The 15875-nt window shown below is 38.1% G+C and overlaps 3 protein-coding genes across 3 annotated transcripts in view; 1 reads left to right on the top strand and 2 right to left on the bottom strand.

Moving 5' to 3' along the window:
• The first annotated feature begins 6 nt into the window (after nucleotides 1-6).
• On the top strand, nucleotides 7-4845 carry LOC139110030 (uncharacterized). Its single transcript, XM_070669539.1, has 8 exons — nucleotides 7-679; nucleotides 901-1317; nucleotides 1386-1570; nucleotides 1750-2027; nucleotides 2441-2556; nucleotides 2645-2801; nucleotides 2859-3078; nucleotides 3202-4845. The coding sequence occupies exons 1-8, from the start codon at nucleotides 533-535 to the stop codon at nucleotides 3392-3394; spliced, it is 1713 nt and encodes a 570-aa protein (XP_070525640.1). The 5' UTR covers nucleotides 7-532; the 3' UTR covers nucleotides 3395-4845.
• LOC139110029 (focadhesin) lies at nucleotides 4368-9221 on the bottom strand. The gene is made up of 10 exons (XM_070669536.1): nucleotides 9043-9221; nucleotides 8745-8907; nucleotides 8605-8670; nucleotides 8366-8520; nucleotides 8062-8253; nucleotides 7538-7986; nucleotides 6523-7407; nucleotides 5069-6377; nucleotides 4673-5000; nucleotides 4368-4520 (listed from the first exon to the last, which is right to left on the bottom strand). The coding sequence occupies exons 2-10, from the start codon at nucleotides 8796-8798 to the stop codon at nucleotides 4368-4370; spliced, it is 3591 nt and encodes a 1196-aa protein (XP_070525637.1). The 5' UTR covers nucleotides 8799-8907; nucleotides 9043-9221.
• A 1639-nt stretch (nucleotides 9222-10860) lies between these two features.
• The window catches only part of LOC139110028 (zinc finger protein 608), a 182266-nt gene continuing 177251 nt past the window's right edge, over nucleotides 10861-15875 (bottom strand). The window contains exons 5-6 of the mRNA XM_070669535.1: nucleotides 12926-14700; nucleotides 10861-12708 (exon numbers count right to left, since the gene is read on the bottom strand). Of these exons, the coding sequence (XP_070525636.1) occupies nucleotides 14630-14700 (71 nt within the window). The 3' untranslated portion in view covers nucleotides 10861-12708; nucleotides 12926-14629. The remainder of the gene's footprint in view (nucleotides 12709-12925; nucleotides 14701-15875) is intronic.

Here is a 15875-nt window from a genome sequence, read left to right as displayed (position 1 = left end):
TCCTCCAACTCCTCTCGCGGCTGATGATGTGATGACGAACGCGCCCCCCTCGACCCGCCTGACTGACTTGGAAGGAGTGCATGCATACTTCTCTTTACATTTTTATTTTTTTTTTAATTTTTTTTACCTCTTTTTATTACTTTATTAGGTTATCGTTTGAATTACGAAAAGCAGTTGATCTACAATGAGCGTGTCAAGATTCTAGCCATTGATTTTAATTTGTTTAAACAATTTTTTTTTTTTTTTTTTAATAGATCAGGATCACTGTTTGTGATTGTAGTATATTCACGATTTTATCTATTCCACCGCATGTTTGTTTTTAAATGTCTGACATATTTCGTAGAAGGAATGTATTATAATTTTGTACAGTTCGGCTGGTATTGGCCAGAAATAACTTTCTGATAAGAGATGTATTTAAAAGAAAAACAAAAAACAGGATGGTGGGAAAAAAAAGATACGACATTCATCCAAACATTCTGAAACAAGTAAACGTGCGGCGAGTGCGCAAGACGGGACGTGCGAGGCGAGTAAAATGATGCGGGAAAATACGGATTCGGAGGTTTTCTTCGAGGAATACACGATATCGGATGAAACGATGGCAAGACTCGAATCTCTGAGGGAAGCGTTGAAGGATGACATCGCCCGAGCTAATCCACTATGGAAGGTTATAGCTGAACAGGTTAGAATCACCCTGGCTGATGTTTACATTGTACAGAATATAAAACTTCAATATGTAACTTGCACAGTCAATTAATTTTTAAACTAACGTTATAATTTTAATTATGAAAAAGAATGATCTAATATTAACTAACGTTAGAGCTTTTCAAATTTCTGTTCCAATCAACAATTATACAGGTAATTTGATATACTATTTATTAGCAAATGTACTTTTTATTGTAGGATGAAGAAGAATTGAGTTCAAAAAATAAAGATAGCGACAGTGATGATACTGACGAGCCAATAAACGATAGCGAAGCTCAAACAACGCATAATCAAACATTGCCACTACAGTCTACTCAATTTTACTTTACACAGGCTGAGATAATAGAGGAGCCTAAGAGATCTGATATCGCACTGCCGCAAAAGTATGATATTTTAGAATGCGTCTGTGAGAATCTAGAACGAAATAATGGCAGATTAGACTTTGTTCAATTAGAAAGTCTAGCCGACGAAGATCTCGTACCGTTAGTAAGTGATTTGGAAAAGAAGCTGAGTCTCAAAGGTGTTTATAATCTGTGCCAGTCGATGGATGACACGACTGTAGAGCAGAGGATTAGGTATCTTAATATATTTTGCACATATATCTTGCTACCAAAGGTAATACACGTTGATTTTACGCGACTACTTTCTTTTTGGATTATTATTAATTTACATTGCGTTTGCAGATAATTAAATTGGAGGAACCATCTCGTTTGTTGTCATCTACTATGGTTGAATATGCTAAAATATTCCCTGGCGAGGTCCAGCAGTTGATACTTGTGCCAATTTTTAATAACGAGTTGAAAGAAACATCAATCATCACTTCTATTGTGAATACGTTTGACCAGCAAAGGAAAGCAATTATCTTACAGTACGTTTTATGCAATCATTGAATATATAATTTTAATATAGAACTCGTAAGATTAATTTATATTTTTAATTAAAGTCTGGAATTAAATTAAGAAAATTGTTTTATATTTAAGTGTGTAATTTTATTTAATTAGGAAAAAAGTTTATACTTTTAAAAATAAAAATTAAAACTTTTTACAGAGAGTTTCTCGAGCATGTCAAGGACTTGAAATTATGGCACATATCATTGCTTCAAAATTTTTTATCCGTAAGACTGGATGAGAACGTGATCGATAAAATTGTCGCATTGTTATCGGGCAAAGCACTTCATTATTCCAAGGATAAAAACTTTGGGAAGCTCGTGCTGTCATTTTTAAAAATTAATACAAAACTGTCCGAAGAACAGAAAAATATGATGACCGAAATCGCAGCTATAAATGAAACGCTATTTAAAAAAGCCATAGAGAATATTTTAAGAAGTATATAATTGCTATAAAAGTATTCACATCTACAGATCCGAATAATTGTCACCTCCGATTATAACTTAATATAAAAAAAAAATTTTATTTTTTAGATATAATTTGTGAAAATTTTCTATTTTTATATCCCGTGCGCAAATTTACTGTCCAATGATGCGATGCAGATATTAATAACTAATATAATCGGATGAAAGACGATGCGCGCGAGATACGACTCCATGCGCCGATCAGCTGACCGGGGACCCTTTTTTTATTCGTAAGTTCGAATGACCGTCCGCGTTACTGTCACGAAGCGGCGTACGATTATCACGTAAACATTAGTGCCCGGTGACAATTATTCGCAGGGACAGGCGTCGATTGTCGCGCGAGAATGACACAGGAATTGTCCGGTGTGACCATAGTGATATTTATAGGTGCGGGCGTTTTGACGATATTGCTGCTATTCATCTTCGCGAAACGGCAGATCATGAGGTTCGCTTTAAGATCACGCCGAGGTCCCCACATTCCTATAGGACACGATGCGAAAAAGGTGTGCATCTTACGTTCGGACGTATAACTTTGAGGTTAACTCGCTGCGTTTTTAGATCACTGTCTAACGTGTTAAAAATATTTTTCAGTCTTTGAAAAAAGAAATAGAGAGGCGAATAGAAGTGATACCGAGGATCCAGTATGAACCGCAGTTGATCAGCGACCCTAGGTATATATTGACTCCAGGAGGACAGGCTCCACCGCACTATTATAGATTAAAGGCGATGGACGACGTTAAAACCTTAGGTAAGTCATTGTGCCATCACTAGGTCGACTCTATTTTTACGTTGCGTTTGCTTGCAGAGACGGAGATCACGAGGTTCGACAATTGTTCAAAAAGACATCCCTCGGATAATCTGAGGGCATATTTGCTCACCACGCTCGCTACGCCGTTAAATGGAAGTGGCCAGCGTTTAATTCATCAATTCTGTGATTTGTACGAGCACGCGAGGCATGATCCTACCGAATTCGGTGACGAGGAGTATCAAGTCTACACTCGCTTGTTTCTAAAGTTGATGGATGCGTAAGTTTAATCCGAAACGACTATTGATCTTCCATTAAAGAAGACATAAAACAGATGGTACTTTTACTAAAGGAGGTAATAAAATACTTTAAAGCTTTACGTAATAATTATTAAATTTTTTAGAGCACGTTTATTGAAGTCATATCCGAGTAGTAGAAAGTCCAGCCCGAGTCGCACGCCAATAAAAAAGAGTGCAGAGACAAAGAGAAATATTCTGGAACCGAGAATGCGCCCGCCTGAGGAACAAATCTTAACTGGTGCAAGACCCAATACTTTAACGGTAATGACGTTAGACAATAGCGAGACGTCCGTGTAGCATTATGATTGCCGTCACATACAACATATGTGACGAGGACATATTATAGATAGGTACACATGACAGTAATTAATATTAAATCACGCGCAAATCGAACGTCCGATTTAGTTAGGAGTTATTAATATGCATTTTTTACTTTTACTAATAAATGCACTCAAGCTCGCCATTCCATTCAAGTTACGTATCCGTATCGTACGACATATATTTTGTATACAACGAGTAAATACGTTTCTTTCTGTGATTTATTTGATACTTATATATTTACATTTATATAAAATCAGCCTTATAAAATAGAAATTTCGCGCTCTTCGCACCAGTATCGCTTGTAAAATATTTTACACGAGTACTGATATTATTGTATATAAGAAATAACGGTGTGTAGGTTTCACCGGATTAGAAAAGTAGTAAAAGAATATCTTTTTAAAGCGTCCATTTAGTCATACGTAATTTTTTCACAATTGGTAGTAGGAACAAGTTTCAATAAACCGCTAATCGTACGTTTTCTTCCCGGTTAACTCCACAAATAATCTAATATGAAAGTTTATATATATATATATTCAGTCGCATATAGATCAACATATCTAATAAAGTTCAGGAAAATGTCAACGATAATTAAAAGATAATAGAAAGTTATTCTTTCATCTTTTATAGATGTTTATCTTTTAATTAACGACAATGGATTAGCATATCTCTTTCTACACTATTACTGTTTAAATCTAGACATTTTTAACGATTTAACGAATTGAGTGTTAATTATGCCATGAGGATATGGACCTAAGTGTATGTATATACTTGTCGAAGCTTAATATGATTGTTATTTTATTAGTAATAAGGGTGGAGGTGTATTTATAGATGTTTATTATAATTGTAAGATTTAATATTATTAGTAACACTCAAGGCTGAGTAATGTAAATAATTAAATCAGTTCAACTTAAAAACTTCGTTTTTTTTATACATAAATTTTTATTTTTAATTATATTTCTATAAGAGTTTTGACTGACAAATAATTTTTCCATTCCGCGTTATAGTCTTCTTCATGCCTTAATAAAATTAATGCGCTTTGAAACGCAAGTTTATATACATCGGGTAGAGAACTGTTCCTCATGTAATTTAGCCATTTCATAATCTGAAAAATTAATGCGATGTAATGTACATTTATGTATGAAAGTTGCATTGTAATTATATATATATATATATATATATATATATTGTTTTTTAATTATTAAAGATAAAGGATTATCTTTATAAATTAAAATATTTGTAGCGAAAGACGAATACCTGACGAGCTATGGACTTCCAAATTTGTCGATCAATAAGTGTAGAGATCGCCTGTGGAAACAGTCTTATTCTAACATCTTGTGAAGTAAATAGCAATTCTTTTTCCGGTAGAAAACACTCCATACCGGACAAACAGATAACCAAGACGAATAAAATATCACAGTAAAAGATAATATTGTTATTATTATCTGGCGTCTCTATCATAAGCGCATCGATGTGTCTTATAAAATCTAAAATCCAATCTTTTTGCATTTCTAGATCACAGGATTTCTCCGCTCTTAAGTCAGTGTGCACTTTTTGTATACTTTGTAACAAATACCTTCGCATTCTAAAAAGATAGAAAAAAAATTAAGCAAGAGAGCCATTGTAATTAATAATATAATTATTAATACTTACTCAGGATTAGATTCGGTCGTATTGACAAGTTCATTCAACCAAGCAAATGGCGCGTTGATATTTCCCTTGAAAGCTGACTGAATTCTTATAGCGACAGCAGTTTTCAATTTTTCCGGCGTTACCACCCACCAAGTGTTAGGTGATGTCATCCTATCGACATCCTTGATTAATAATTCCATCACAGCCATAAAATATTTCTCGAAATATTTAGATGTTAAGTCTACTTTTTCCGATATCTCTTCCAATATTGTAGTTAGCAGCGTACGATTTCCTATTTGTATTTCGTTGTTTTTTAAAGCAGTGACATAAGAGGACATAATGTGATTGAACAGATTAACTGATTTGTCGTTTAATGAAGATTTAAAGTTTGACTGATTGTTCAACAAAATTTGATCAATGGCGTAATGGATAGAAGTTTCAAGAAATTGTTTTAAGTTAGCCGGTTGAATAGCTTGGCACAGTTCCTCCAAATTCGAGTAAAACACTATGTGCTTTTCTTCCAGCAATAATCGACCAGCTTCTGATATGGATGTATACATAGATAAGAAACTTTCCGTCAGTAATTTCGCCGAGTTCGAGATTTGACAATGGCGACTAACAATGGACAAACTGTATTCTTTAGCAGCCTCTGATATCTGCATGGTTTCCTTCAAAAAATCCCATTTTATATTTGGTAACGGCTTCTTATATTTATGAGCAAATACACGCAGACACTCCACTGCGATCGCATAATTATTTTGATCAATCTTATCGCTTCGTCTCAAATACTCTCCGATTGCTCTTATTACACTTCTCTCTGGCAGGTACTTAAAGTTTTGTGGTTCTCCTTGCGGCCAGGTATATATTCGCGATCTGAAACCGTTTAATTCTTCCTCAATGTAGAAAATGAGAAGGTCTCCGCCCGCCGATAAAATACTTCTGTTTATATTCTTTAACATTTGGATCCAACAAGTGCCTGGTATATATTGCAGTGAGTACATTAATTGACTATTTTCGTCATTTGATTTCCCGGGTGTAAGTTGTATCTTAATGCCTGATAAAAAGCTTGGAGGCAACGCTCTCAAAGTAATATGTTCCACTTGATAAAACTTGAGTGCTTTGAACGCCGCTTTCGCAACTCTCGCGTCATCGCAAACCGTGTAGCCCCACAAATGTGTCACGACGTCGTCGATAAATTTGTCGTAGTCCTCACTCGTACGAAATAAGTACGAGGGAATGTTGGCAAAAAGATCGCATAAGCTTTCCAAGACCACTGTGCGTTTTTCCTTGCGCATCTTTGGCGCTAATACCTGCCATGTTGAGTAAATGCCTGTCAAATAAAGCAGTCAAATGTTAATTACGGAAGATAACTTACAAATAATTATACAATGCTCGCAATAATAGTAAAAAAAAAAAAAAAAGAAAATTAATATAACGCCTTAAAACAAAGTTTTATGTTTAGAAATGTAAGATACCTATCACTGTAGATTTGCACAGGGCCGAGATGCTGTCAAGGGCGAGCGCACTGGCTGCACCACTGTTCAGGTCAACGCATCGATTCAAGATTTGCGACAGCAACGGGACAAGTTCCTCACCGTGCTCGGGTCTATACTCGCAAATATGTTTTATCGCTCGAGCGCAGGCTACGTCCGACTGCCAGCTACGATCTTTTTCCATAGTATCCATTAAAGCAGTAGATATAAAACGATAACAGCGTGGCTCTTTCTCCAACGCTTTCAAATAAAGCTGGATTGCAAAATATTTTAGCGGTTTACCACTATTTAGAAGCGTATCTAATGTATGGATGACGATCGGTAAATTTTCTTTGGTCATGGTAAACTCCGGAACAGATAATAATAGATATTTTAACGTGGAGCTGTCGCGAGTCTTTGTTAATTTATACAGTATTAGGGACAGCATGTGTGATGAGAAGGAATTAATCTCCCTCGCAATTTGCACAAGAATATAGCAGGCTTTTTGCACAACGGGGGGATCGTTGCTGTGCAGGAAAATACCGCACAAGACTAATTTACACATGTATCTTAAATCTATTGATACAAGTGATAAGTTATCCATCCATGAAAGAGTTCCATCTTTCAGAGAATATATACTGCGGATGAGCTCCATATAAAATTGAATGTATCGGTTGCTATAGCTGAATATGAGCAGCATCTTGTTTGAAATAGTACCGTTACCACTGTCCGTTTCCTTTTGCGACATTATCTTGATTAACAGTTCTTTCGCTACTACGAGCGCATCGGAACACAATAACGACGGGTAAGCCAGCCACTTCAACAAAGATGCGGCTAACGTGTTGAATAATATAACGTGGCACGGCATTGTATCCACGATAACTGTACCTACGTCAAATTGATCAAAATTAATCACGTAAATTTTTTTTTAAAGTATATTACTAATTATATTGCCTATAAAAAACTATGTGATTTTATTTCTTTAGAATTTCGCATATATTTTTATAAATATACTTACATATTTGAAGGGCATCACGTAAGTAAGCCGCAGGACATATTAAAATTATTTCTGCCATCAGAAGTAACGTAATATTTCCTATGTAATTGTGGCAGCATTCGAAGAGATTAAGTATCGTACAAAAATTTTGCATTGGTTCATGACCATATTCCAAAAGCTGTACCGTCAAAGACGCAATGAAAGGCACTAACGAGGTACAAAGTTCTTTATCTCTTCTCAATAACGCCACATCTGCAAGCTCGAGGACTCGGTAGTTTGCGTCGATGCAAGTGTCCGCACGATTGGTACATAACCAGAGTAAAATTTCTATTTGTAAATCTGTAGTGTTATTCGATTTAATTATAAGCTGCCACGTGTCCTGTTTGCAGCTCTCAAACAAATCCATGGTGGGATTACACAATATATGCACGAACACTGGCCGCAGCAGCTCTACACTCTGCTCTCGAATTCTAAAATTAGAACACATCGAAATTTTATAATACTTTTAATACGATCCTCTCTGAATTGTATATCTTTAAACATACTGTTTATCGTGATAATGCATGATGAGCTTAATTTGATTCACTACAGATTTCCAGCTTAATTGTTTCTGAATTAGAATCGCGATAAATGGATGCTGAGTAGGAATTTCGAGAGTATATTCATTGCATTTGTCGTGCGCCTTCCAGTCTAATATTAACAATCGACTGACTGCCACAGTGATTGCTTGATAATTCCTAAAATTGATGACAATAATTAAAATTTATTTCTACAATATTTATTTAAAAAAAAAAAAAAAAAAAAAAAAAATGAAATACATTCATAAAATACATGTAATTAATTATATACCTTGAAGAAGATAAGTAGGCCATAAATGTTGCCAATGCAGATTTAATATCCCATATTCCAGTTTCAGCAAGCACAACCAATGCCTGGCATGCAGATGTGCTAACTATAGAATTATCACTATTACATTTAGATGAGAGCAGTTTAAATTCTGATATCTACAAAAAAAAGAAGACATATATTGAAAGCAAGGTAAATATCAAGAAAGCCCTATAATTATAATTATTTAAAAAATGATTTACCTCTGAAATATTTTTTTCCTTCTTTTCCAATTTCTTTTTAATTGCTTCAATGAGTTTGGATATTGCCTGTGGGTACAATTAAATAATGATACAGTTGCAGCACAAATGTAGAAAACCAAATAATTTTTCTTGCTACTTACATGTGATATCAATGTAGGATTCTGTGATCTTAATTTATAATCAATTTCGTCCATGTTCTTTGCTTATGTAAAATTTTACACATACTTTGTGTGCAAAGTATCAGCGGTTTCTATCAGCAGAAGCATGCGATCATATTTGAGGTTATCCTCAATATTCCAACAGCTTTGATACGATAACAAAATTCTTAATTAATTTAATTTTCTCACAATTAATTTAAAAACTTGTCTTTATATAAAATATTTATTATTAACAATTATTTTGTTACGTTCCTAATTAAATAGCAATATCAATAATTACCTGCATATTAATTATAACAACGCGTCTTTCAAAACACAGGCTCGATATTACAAGCGGGCGCTTCGCGTTATTTATTATTCCTTTTTTTTCTTACAAAAAAAGAAGTTGTTTTTACATTTTATCCCAAGGTTTCACGGCGCCGAGTATCTGAAAACACTTGGGAATTATCAGGAATATAGAAGAATCATGTTGGTGGCGGCTCGTAGCAGATTTTCTTGAAACTAGTTGGGTGTCGTTCCCGCTAATTTCTTGACTTCGGTGGTCAGATGCCATTATAAAAAAGGCGTGGTCACGGAATTCGCGGGAACGGCGCTCAGCTAGCTTGTTCCGAAAAAATCCGCTACGAGCAGTCGTCAAATCGCGCAAGTAGCAAGAGTTAACGCGCCAATAATGCTAATGAATTAACTACTTTAAAATAAAAATTAAGCAATTCTTTTGTCTGCTCGTGGAGATGCGGTAGAATATTGGGTTCTCTCAGTCGTTTCGTGTACTCTTTTGGTCTTCTTCTCTCCCGCTATTATTTGCTTTTCCTTTTTCTTTCTTACAAAAAGCAAGGCAAAATAAAAATAAAATAAATTAAATAATTTACATCTCGGATACTATTAATCGACTCGATCCTTCAGAATCTGAAAAACGAAGGGAGTGAAAAGAAAGTAAAGCCGAAGGATGTTTGAGATTTTTGAATATATTTATTTGTATGGACAAGTTGGAGCATAGTGCACAATATATTTAATATATAGTAGTCTGAGGAAGGGGATCAGAGTACATTCTGGAGTTTGAACACAATATCTTACAATTTAACGACAAGATGCCTGCATGTATTTTTTTTTTCTTTTTTTTTCTTCTTCTGCACCTGCTTCTTCTGTACGTTATGATTTACTCGTATATTCATATACTCGAGATGTATAATATATAAAGCGTAACGACTCACTATTTTTATCATTCTAAAAAAAGGAGACGAGAATAAGGGTCCTTGTTTATTATGTTATATGTCTCAGTTCTCTTAGCATCGTTTATCATTCGCTTCTGTCCGCTCTCATACTTCGCTTATACGTACATACATACATACGCGCATCTATTCACTCTTTTACCTAACACGATCTTTCTTTCGCCTTTCTTTCGCGGTCCTCTTTTTCCCCACCCGGTTCCGTTACCTCTACCTTTCTCTAGCGATATTTTCACAATCGATTATGCAACGTCCTGGCAAATATGCATAGTACTCTCTACAGTGTCGTATTTTCGGACACGGAGGCTGTCTCTCCGATTGCTAATTACATACGCTCCCTATTACACTTGGGCGAGTTGCACGAGTCCCAGGGGGTTTCGCCGTTCCCTCAAGGGCTAAGTAGGGCCAGCGGGAGGAGCGCGGAGAAGGGGAGAGAGCAAGAGCCGTCTACACGAACCACAAAGCTTGTAACCCGTTTTCTGGTAATGTGCGATTCGAATGTAGGTGCAATAAAGCTCTTCGAGCTTACAAAAGCCGGCGACGAAGACCCTCGCCTTTATCCTTTTCCTTATATCTTTCTCCCTCTACGTATATCCCCTAATTAGCGATTAACGATCTATATTAAAATTCTTTTTTCTCCCTTGCTTACTGAAAGCGAATACATTTTACAGCCTGTACAAATGAGTGAAACGACGCGGCACACTCTTAATTCGCTCTCACGCATTCTCCACACACTTCTCTTTCTCTCAACTTGTTCATTTTTTTTTTTTTTTTTTTTTTTTTTTGTTCTCTTTCCCTCGCACCTCCACTTCCGGAGGTAGGCGCGGGCCAGGGCAGGGTACAGGTACTCAAACTATCTCTCTGCGTGTTGCTTTATTTTTTGCATTTTTTATTTTATTTTTTTTTTCCTTATTTTTCTCATTTCTTTTGTCTGCTCGTGGAGATCCCGTAGGATATCGGGGTCCCTCAGTCGTTTCGTGTACTCTCTTGGTTTCCTTCTCCTCTTCATCTATCTCTCTGGTCTCCTTCTCTCCCTCTATTATTTGCTTTTTCTTTTCTTTTTTACAAAAATCACAGAGCAGCACCAGCATTTATTTCTTTTAAAGCCCACCCCTTTCGTCCGCCGAACGCCTCACTAAAACTGAGGCGATCACCTTTTATTTCTCCCATTCATTCGCAGGTATCCACGCACGCACACAGAACACGTACACGAGGCAAGTACACGTACGTCCTTTGATTCGCATGAGTGCACGCGCGCTTCCCTATCGCGGTTTCGCTTATGTTCAGTAAAATGGATGCATTTTACGTTTTCTTTTTTTTTCTTTTTTTTTTAATATATCTGGGTTTTTCTCTCCTCGTCATATCGGCCGTATCTTTTGATTTGGCATTTGCGAAACGCTGCCCTATAAAATTTCTCGCACCGCCGTTACCTCCTCTTTCCTCACCTCCCTTTTATCTTTCTTCCTACCTTATGTCACACTGACGATAGTAATAAAATAATATAATTAATAATCAATAATCGCATAGTATATATAAAATGGATGACGATAGTAGTTACTGAACAAACATTACGTAGTTTATAGATACATATATATATAGTTGCATATGCATACGTAATTATTACGTCTCGCTGCTCTTTCTCGCCCATACTCTTGCTCTCGCCCCTGCGCCCCTTCTGCGTCCCCACGGCCTCCCCTTTTTCACCCCGGGTTTTGTCGCACATCACTGGCTACCTTAGTAAACAAATAGCGTTCTAGCATCAAATTTACAGTCACTTAACGCCACTTAATTATTTAGAATCAACGCATTACGTGTCGCCTCGTGTTTCCTTTTTTTTAATTCCCCTTTTGTCGTCCGCCACGGCTCGCCATTGTAAATCGTTCATGCGTCAAAGACGAGTCTCCTCTGATCGCATTATCAGCATTTCACGATATCGGTCCAGCGCGCACAATTATGAATTCTTCGTTTCCCTAAGAGATAAGTTATCAGCAAGTTATACAATTTCTCTACAAAAATCGAAGTCTGCGCACGCCTAAAACTCTTCTCCGTCTTATTTCTTTACAATAAAATACATCGATACGGAATCTATACGCACGCACATCCATCCACGCATGCATTATGCTTGTACAAGGCAGTCGACGCACGTGATTCGCTACTCTCTTACATCTTTCGTGTATCCTATGTATAATCGTTATATATATATATATATATATATATATATATATATATATATATATATAATTTTTTTTTTTTTCGCTCACTCTTTCTTTCTCTCTTACATATATGCACACGCACGTGTTTACATACGTTCGCTCGCTCGCTCGCTCTTAAGCTTCTCTATGCTCGATAAAAATTCCACCTCGACACACACACTCGAGTCTGAGAGTCGGGGTGAAGCCACGCTTGCACGAAACGGCACGCGTTAAATTTACGTTTTCCGTTTTCTTTTTTTTCTTTTGCCAGCGCGACTCCATGGACGCAAGAACGACGAACGATGTCGTCCGTCCTCACGTGCTTCAGTCTAACGAGACGCCTGTTTCCTCGTGACCATCGTTGCGTATCTCTCCCGTGCCTCGTTTCGATGGACCGGGTCTCTCTTGGCCCGTCCTAACGTCCTCAGTCACATCCTTCGTCAATTATAATAATTTTCTGGATCTACGTTTCTTCATTTCATTCCAAGCTATATGGTTCCGCCTATAGACAAAGTTTAGATCTAAACTCTAGAAAGAAAAGAGAAGATTTTATCAGCAAGGAATTAATGAGACTTCTGGGTGGCGCTGAGCGAACCCAGTCCACGTCGAAACGGGGCAATAATCGCTCGATCCGCTCGAAGAAACCTTATTTCGCAAGGTAGCTTCTCGTACCTCCCGAAATTCGTCAGAGGTTTTAATCTACGGAGCTAAGATCGAGCTCCTAATCACATATCTTTATACTAACCGAAGGCGTCTGTACATTATGCGGCGCGTGTTCCTTAGATATACACACTATGTACAGGAAGGAGGATATCCAGCAAGCTGGTTTCGTCTGCACGTAGAGGTCATGGATCCGCAATGGACATGTGTGGGAGGTGCCTCACGATACTCAGGAGGATACGTAAGGAGGAAACTCGTCCGCTCGTCGTGCGAACATCGGTCCGATGTATCTGGAGGATTGCTTGCTCACGATCGTCTCGCCGAGCCTACCGCGGTCAGCTTAACAGTTTCTCTCCGAGAATGGACAACGTCTATTTGTGCGTCGGATCGAGTTCAGTCTCTTCACACCTTCTAAATTCGATATACAGTATCTTCACCTAGAGGCTGACAATGTGGCTCCGTGTGCGAGCATGCCGATCTACAATTAATGAAGGAGATGATAATGATTGATTAATTAATTTTAAGATAGTTCAACAAGATATTACTTGCGTCTTTCGCTATGGCCTGATATTTTTTTAAATATGTTACGTGACTAATAATTTATGTTTGCCTGCGCTTATAACGCGAGATTTGCCCTCCTATTATCCCCCGCTATCTGAAATACAATTCGGTATACCTGATAGACTTCTTCCTTCAGTTCTTCGAGTTTATCGAGGCTTCCAATTCCGCTAGAATTGACTGCGCTATTTCGCAAGGCCGTGCTTACAACAATTGAAAATTCCTTGTGCCGGGTAGCATCGGTATAGCGTCAATAGCGTTTCTTCGGTCTTCGTACGTCTTTCAAATTTAAACATTGGACATTGCTACGTAACACATGGAATTAATAAGAGGCCCTCGATAAATATTCTTTCCCCTTTTCCGTCGAATTCGACGAAACCGGAGTGCAACGCTTGTAATGCTAAAAATATACCATTACCGTGTTCATTCATAGACGCGAACAAACTTTTTCTTTTTTAACATTTTCAGCATATAATACTTTCCACGTTTGCGCCTGATTTGGAAAGTTGTGGATCTACGCGATCCACCAGTCTCTTAATTTCATTCAAATCTCCTAATATCGTCAGTATAGTCATAATTTATTTTTCGTACAACTAGAGTTCCTTGTTCAATCCAGTCTCCAAAAATACGAATAATACCACACAATCATTTCGTTCTAAAGTCTCAGTATCGCGGAGCAAACGAATAGCACATCACACTACCCGTTTTACTCAACTACCACCCCTCGGTTTCATAATAACATTTCAACCTGACTTTCGTTCTACCTAGTCCTCGAATTCAAGTATTTTCGATTAAACATTGGCGTTGCTGAAGAGCAACGATACCCGTCCGTCTTGGCCGTTCATCGCACCGTGTTCCTAACGATTCAACTATCATTTCCAGGATCCCAACTTCGAGCGACACCGAAAGAACGTGCGGCAGAGTACGCGAAGAGCCTCGGCCTATAGCTACGTCTTGGTCCTAATCTAGCCGTGTCTCTTTCTAGCGGTTACACCTTGGTCCTGATCCAGGCCACGCAAGGTGGTACGAAACGTGCCCTGCCTCAGCGTCGGGTACGCCGCTCGTTCGCTCGTGTCCATGCCTCCTACGGCTGCCTGCCGCCGCCGGCGGCGGTACCATGCGGGTGTCCCGCACCGGGCGCTCCGCTTGCCGCCGCCGGGTGCGGGTGATGGGCCTGTGCAGAGTTGCCCCCGGCGGTTCCGCCGGGTATGACGGGCGCGGGGGCCGCGGGTCACTTGGGCGGGAAAGGCGAGATCACCGAGGCGGCTACCGCGGCGGCCTGCTGACTCGCTAGCACTGCCGCTGCAACACACACAGAGAGACAGCAGGCCATTAATGTTTCGTCACGATTACTCTGGAGCACCTAATAATCGCATGTCTTTGCTCTCCAATCATTTGTACGAAGAAAGGCGACCCGCGGCACCCGCATACGAGATCTAACGCGACGTGTATTCCGAACTATCGAGGACCAAGAAGAGAGAAACCAAGGTTCTCTCACTAGAAAACGTACTTAGAGAAAAAAATGTTTTTCTCGTCGGTTGATTGATTTCTATTACGTAGTACAAGATCGTATCGCGTTTAGCGAAATCGCGAGAAGGGGGGTCGGAAACTTGATTGAAGACTAGAGCACTTGATACTACTTCTGCGTGAGATAACGAAGAGACGATTAAACGGGCGTAATAGATCCAAGAATAATAGAGAAGCATTGATTATCGATCGTCTGTGGTACCATAATGTGAAACAATTTAACTACACTCAAGATGTTAAAAAAAAAAAATATTAAATAAAATAATATAAGTAAATAAAAAAAAAATAAAAATAAAAAAAGTAATACGCATGATTAAAGTGAAAGTGTCTTTTGCAGATGAAACTTTCGCTTTGTTCTAAATAGATTTGCACTGCTTGATTTATTCGATTGTAATGTTAAACGAATCGATATTCAATTGTTATAGATATCATTAAATCCTGGCAATTGATTCTAAGACGCAGCAAAAAGTCTGTTTATCGTGGCTGTGAAAATCGCACATTGGTAGGTAAGCTTTTCGAGACGATCGTTAATAAGCAATCCTCCAGGCATCTCGTGTCTTCAAGCACAAGTCGTGCTTGAAGAGAAACCCGTATATTTCGAGATATCTAAACATCGAGCTACTTTCATCACTACTCGAAGAGAAATGACGACGGATATGTGTGAGAAGTGGGAAAGCATACAAAGTGGCGTGTACCTAAGCGATCGTTTTTTTGTTTTCTATATCTCTTGCTTTTGTCTCAATGATCTCGCACCTACAATGCATTCCCTAATCGCGTGATTACGGACTTCCCTTGCTCACGCGAAAGTCCTGGCAGTGTTGGCTCCATAAGCGTACACTTGGTCGATTAAGTTCGCTGATTGGCGATCGCTTTTTGCATACGAGTACGTCGTTGTATCGTTGTAACGAAATATTGCAGCATTGAAAGTAATAAAAAAAAGATAATACAAA

Source organism: Cardiocondyla obscurior, linkage group LG19 (genome assembly GCF_019399895.1).
Source record: "Cardiocondyla obscurior isolate alpha-2009 linkage group LG19, Cobs3.1, whole genome shotgun sequence".
NCBI lineage: Eukaryota > Metazoa > Arthropoda > Insecta > Hymenoptera > Formicidae > Cardiocondyla > Cardiocondyla obscurior.
The sequence above is the reverse complement of the archived record's forward strand: the minus strand, read 5'-3'. Positions and strand labels throughout refer to the sequence as shown.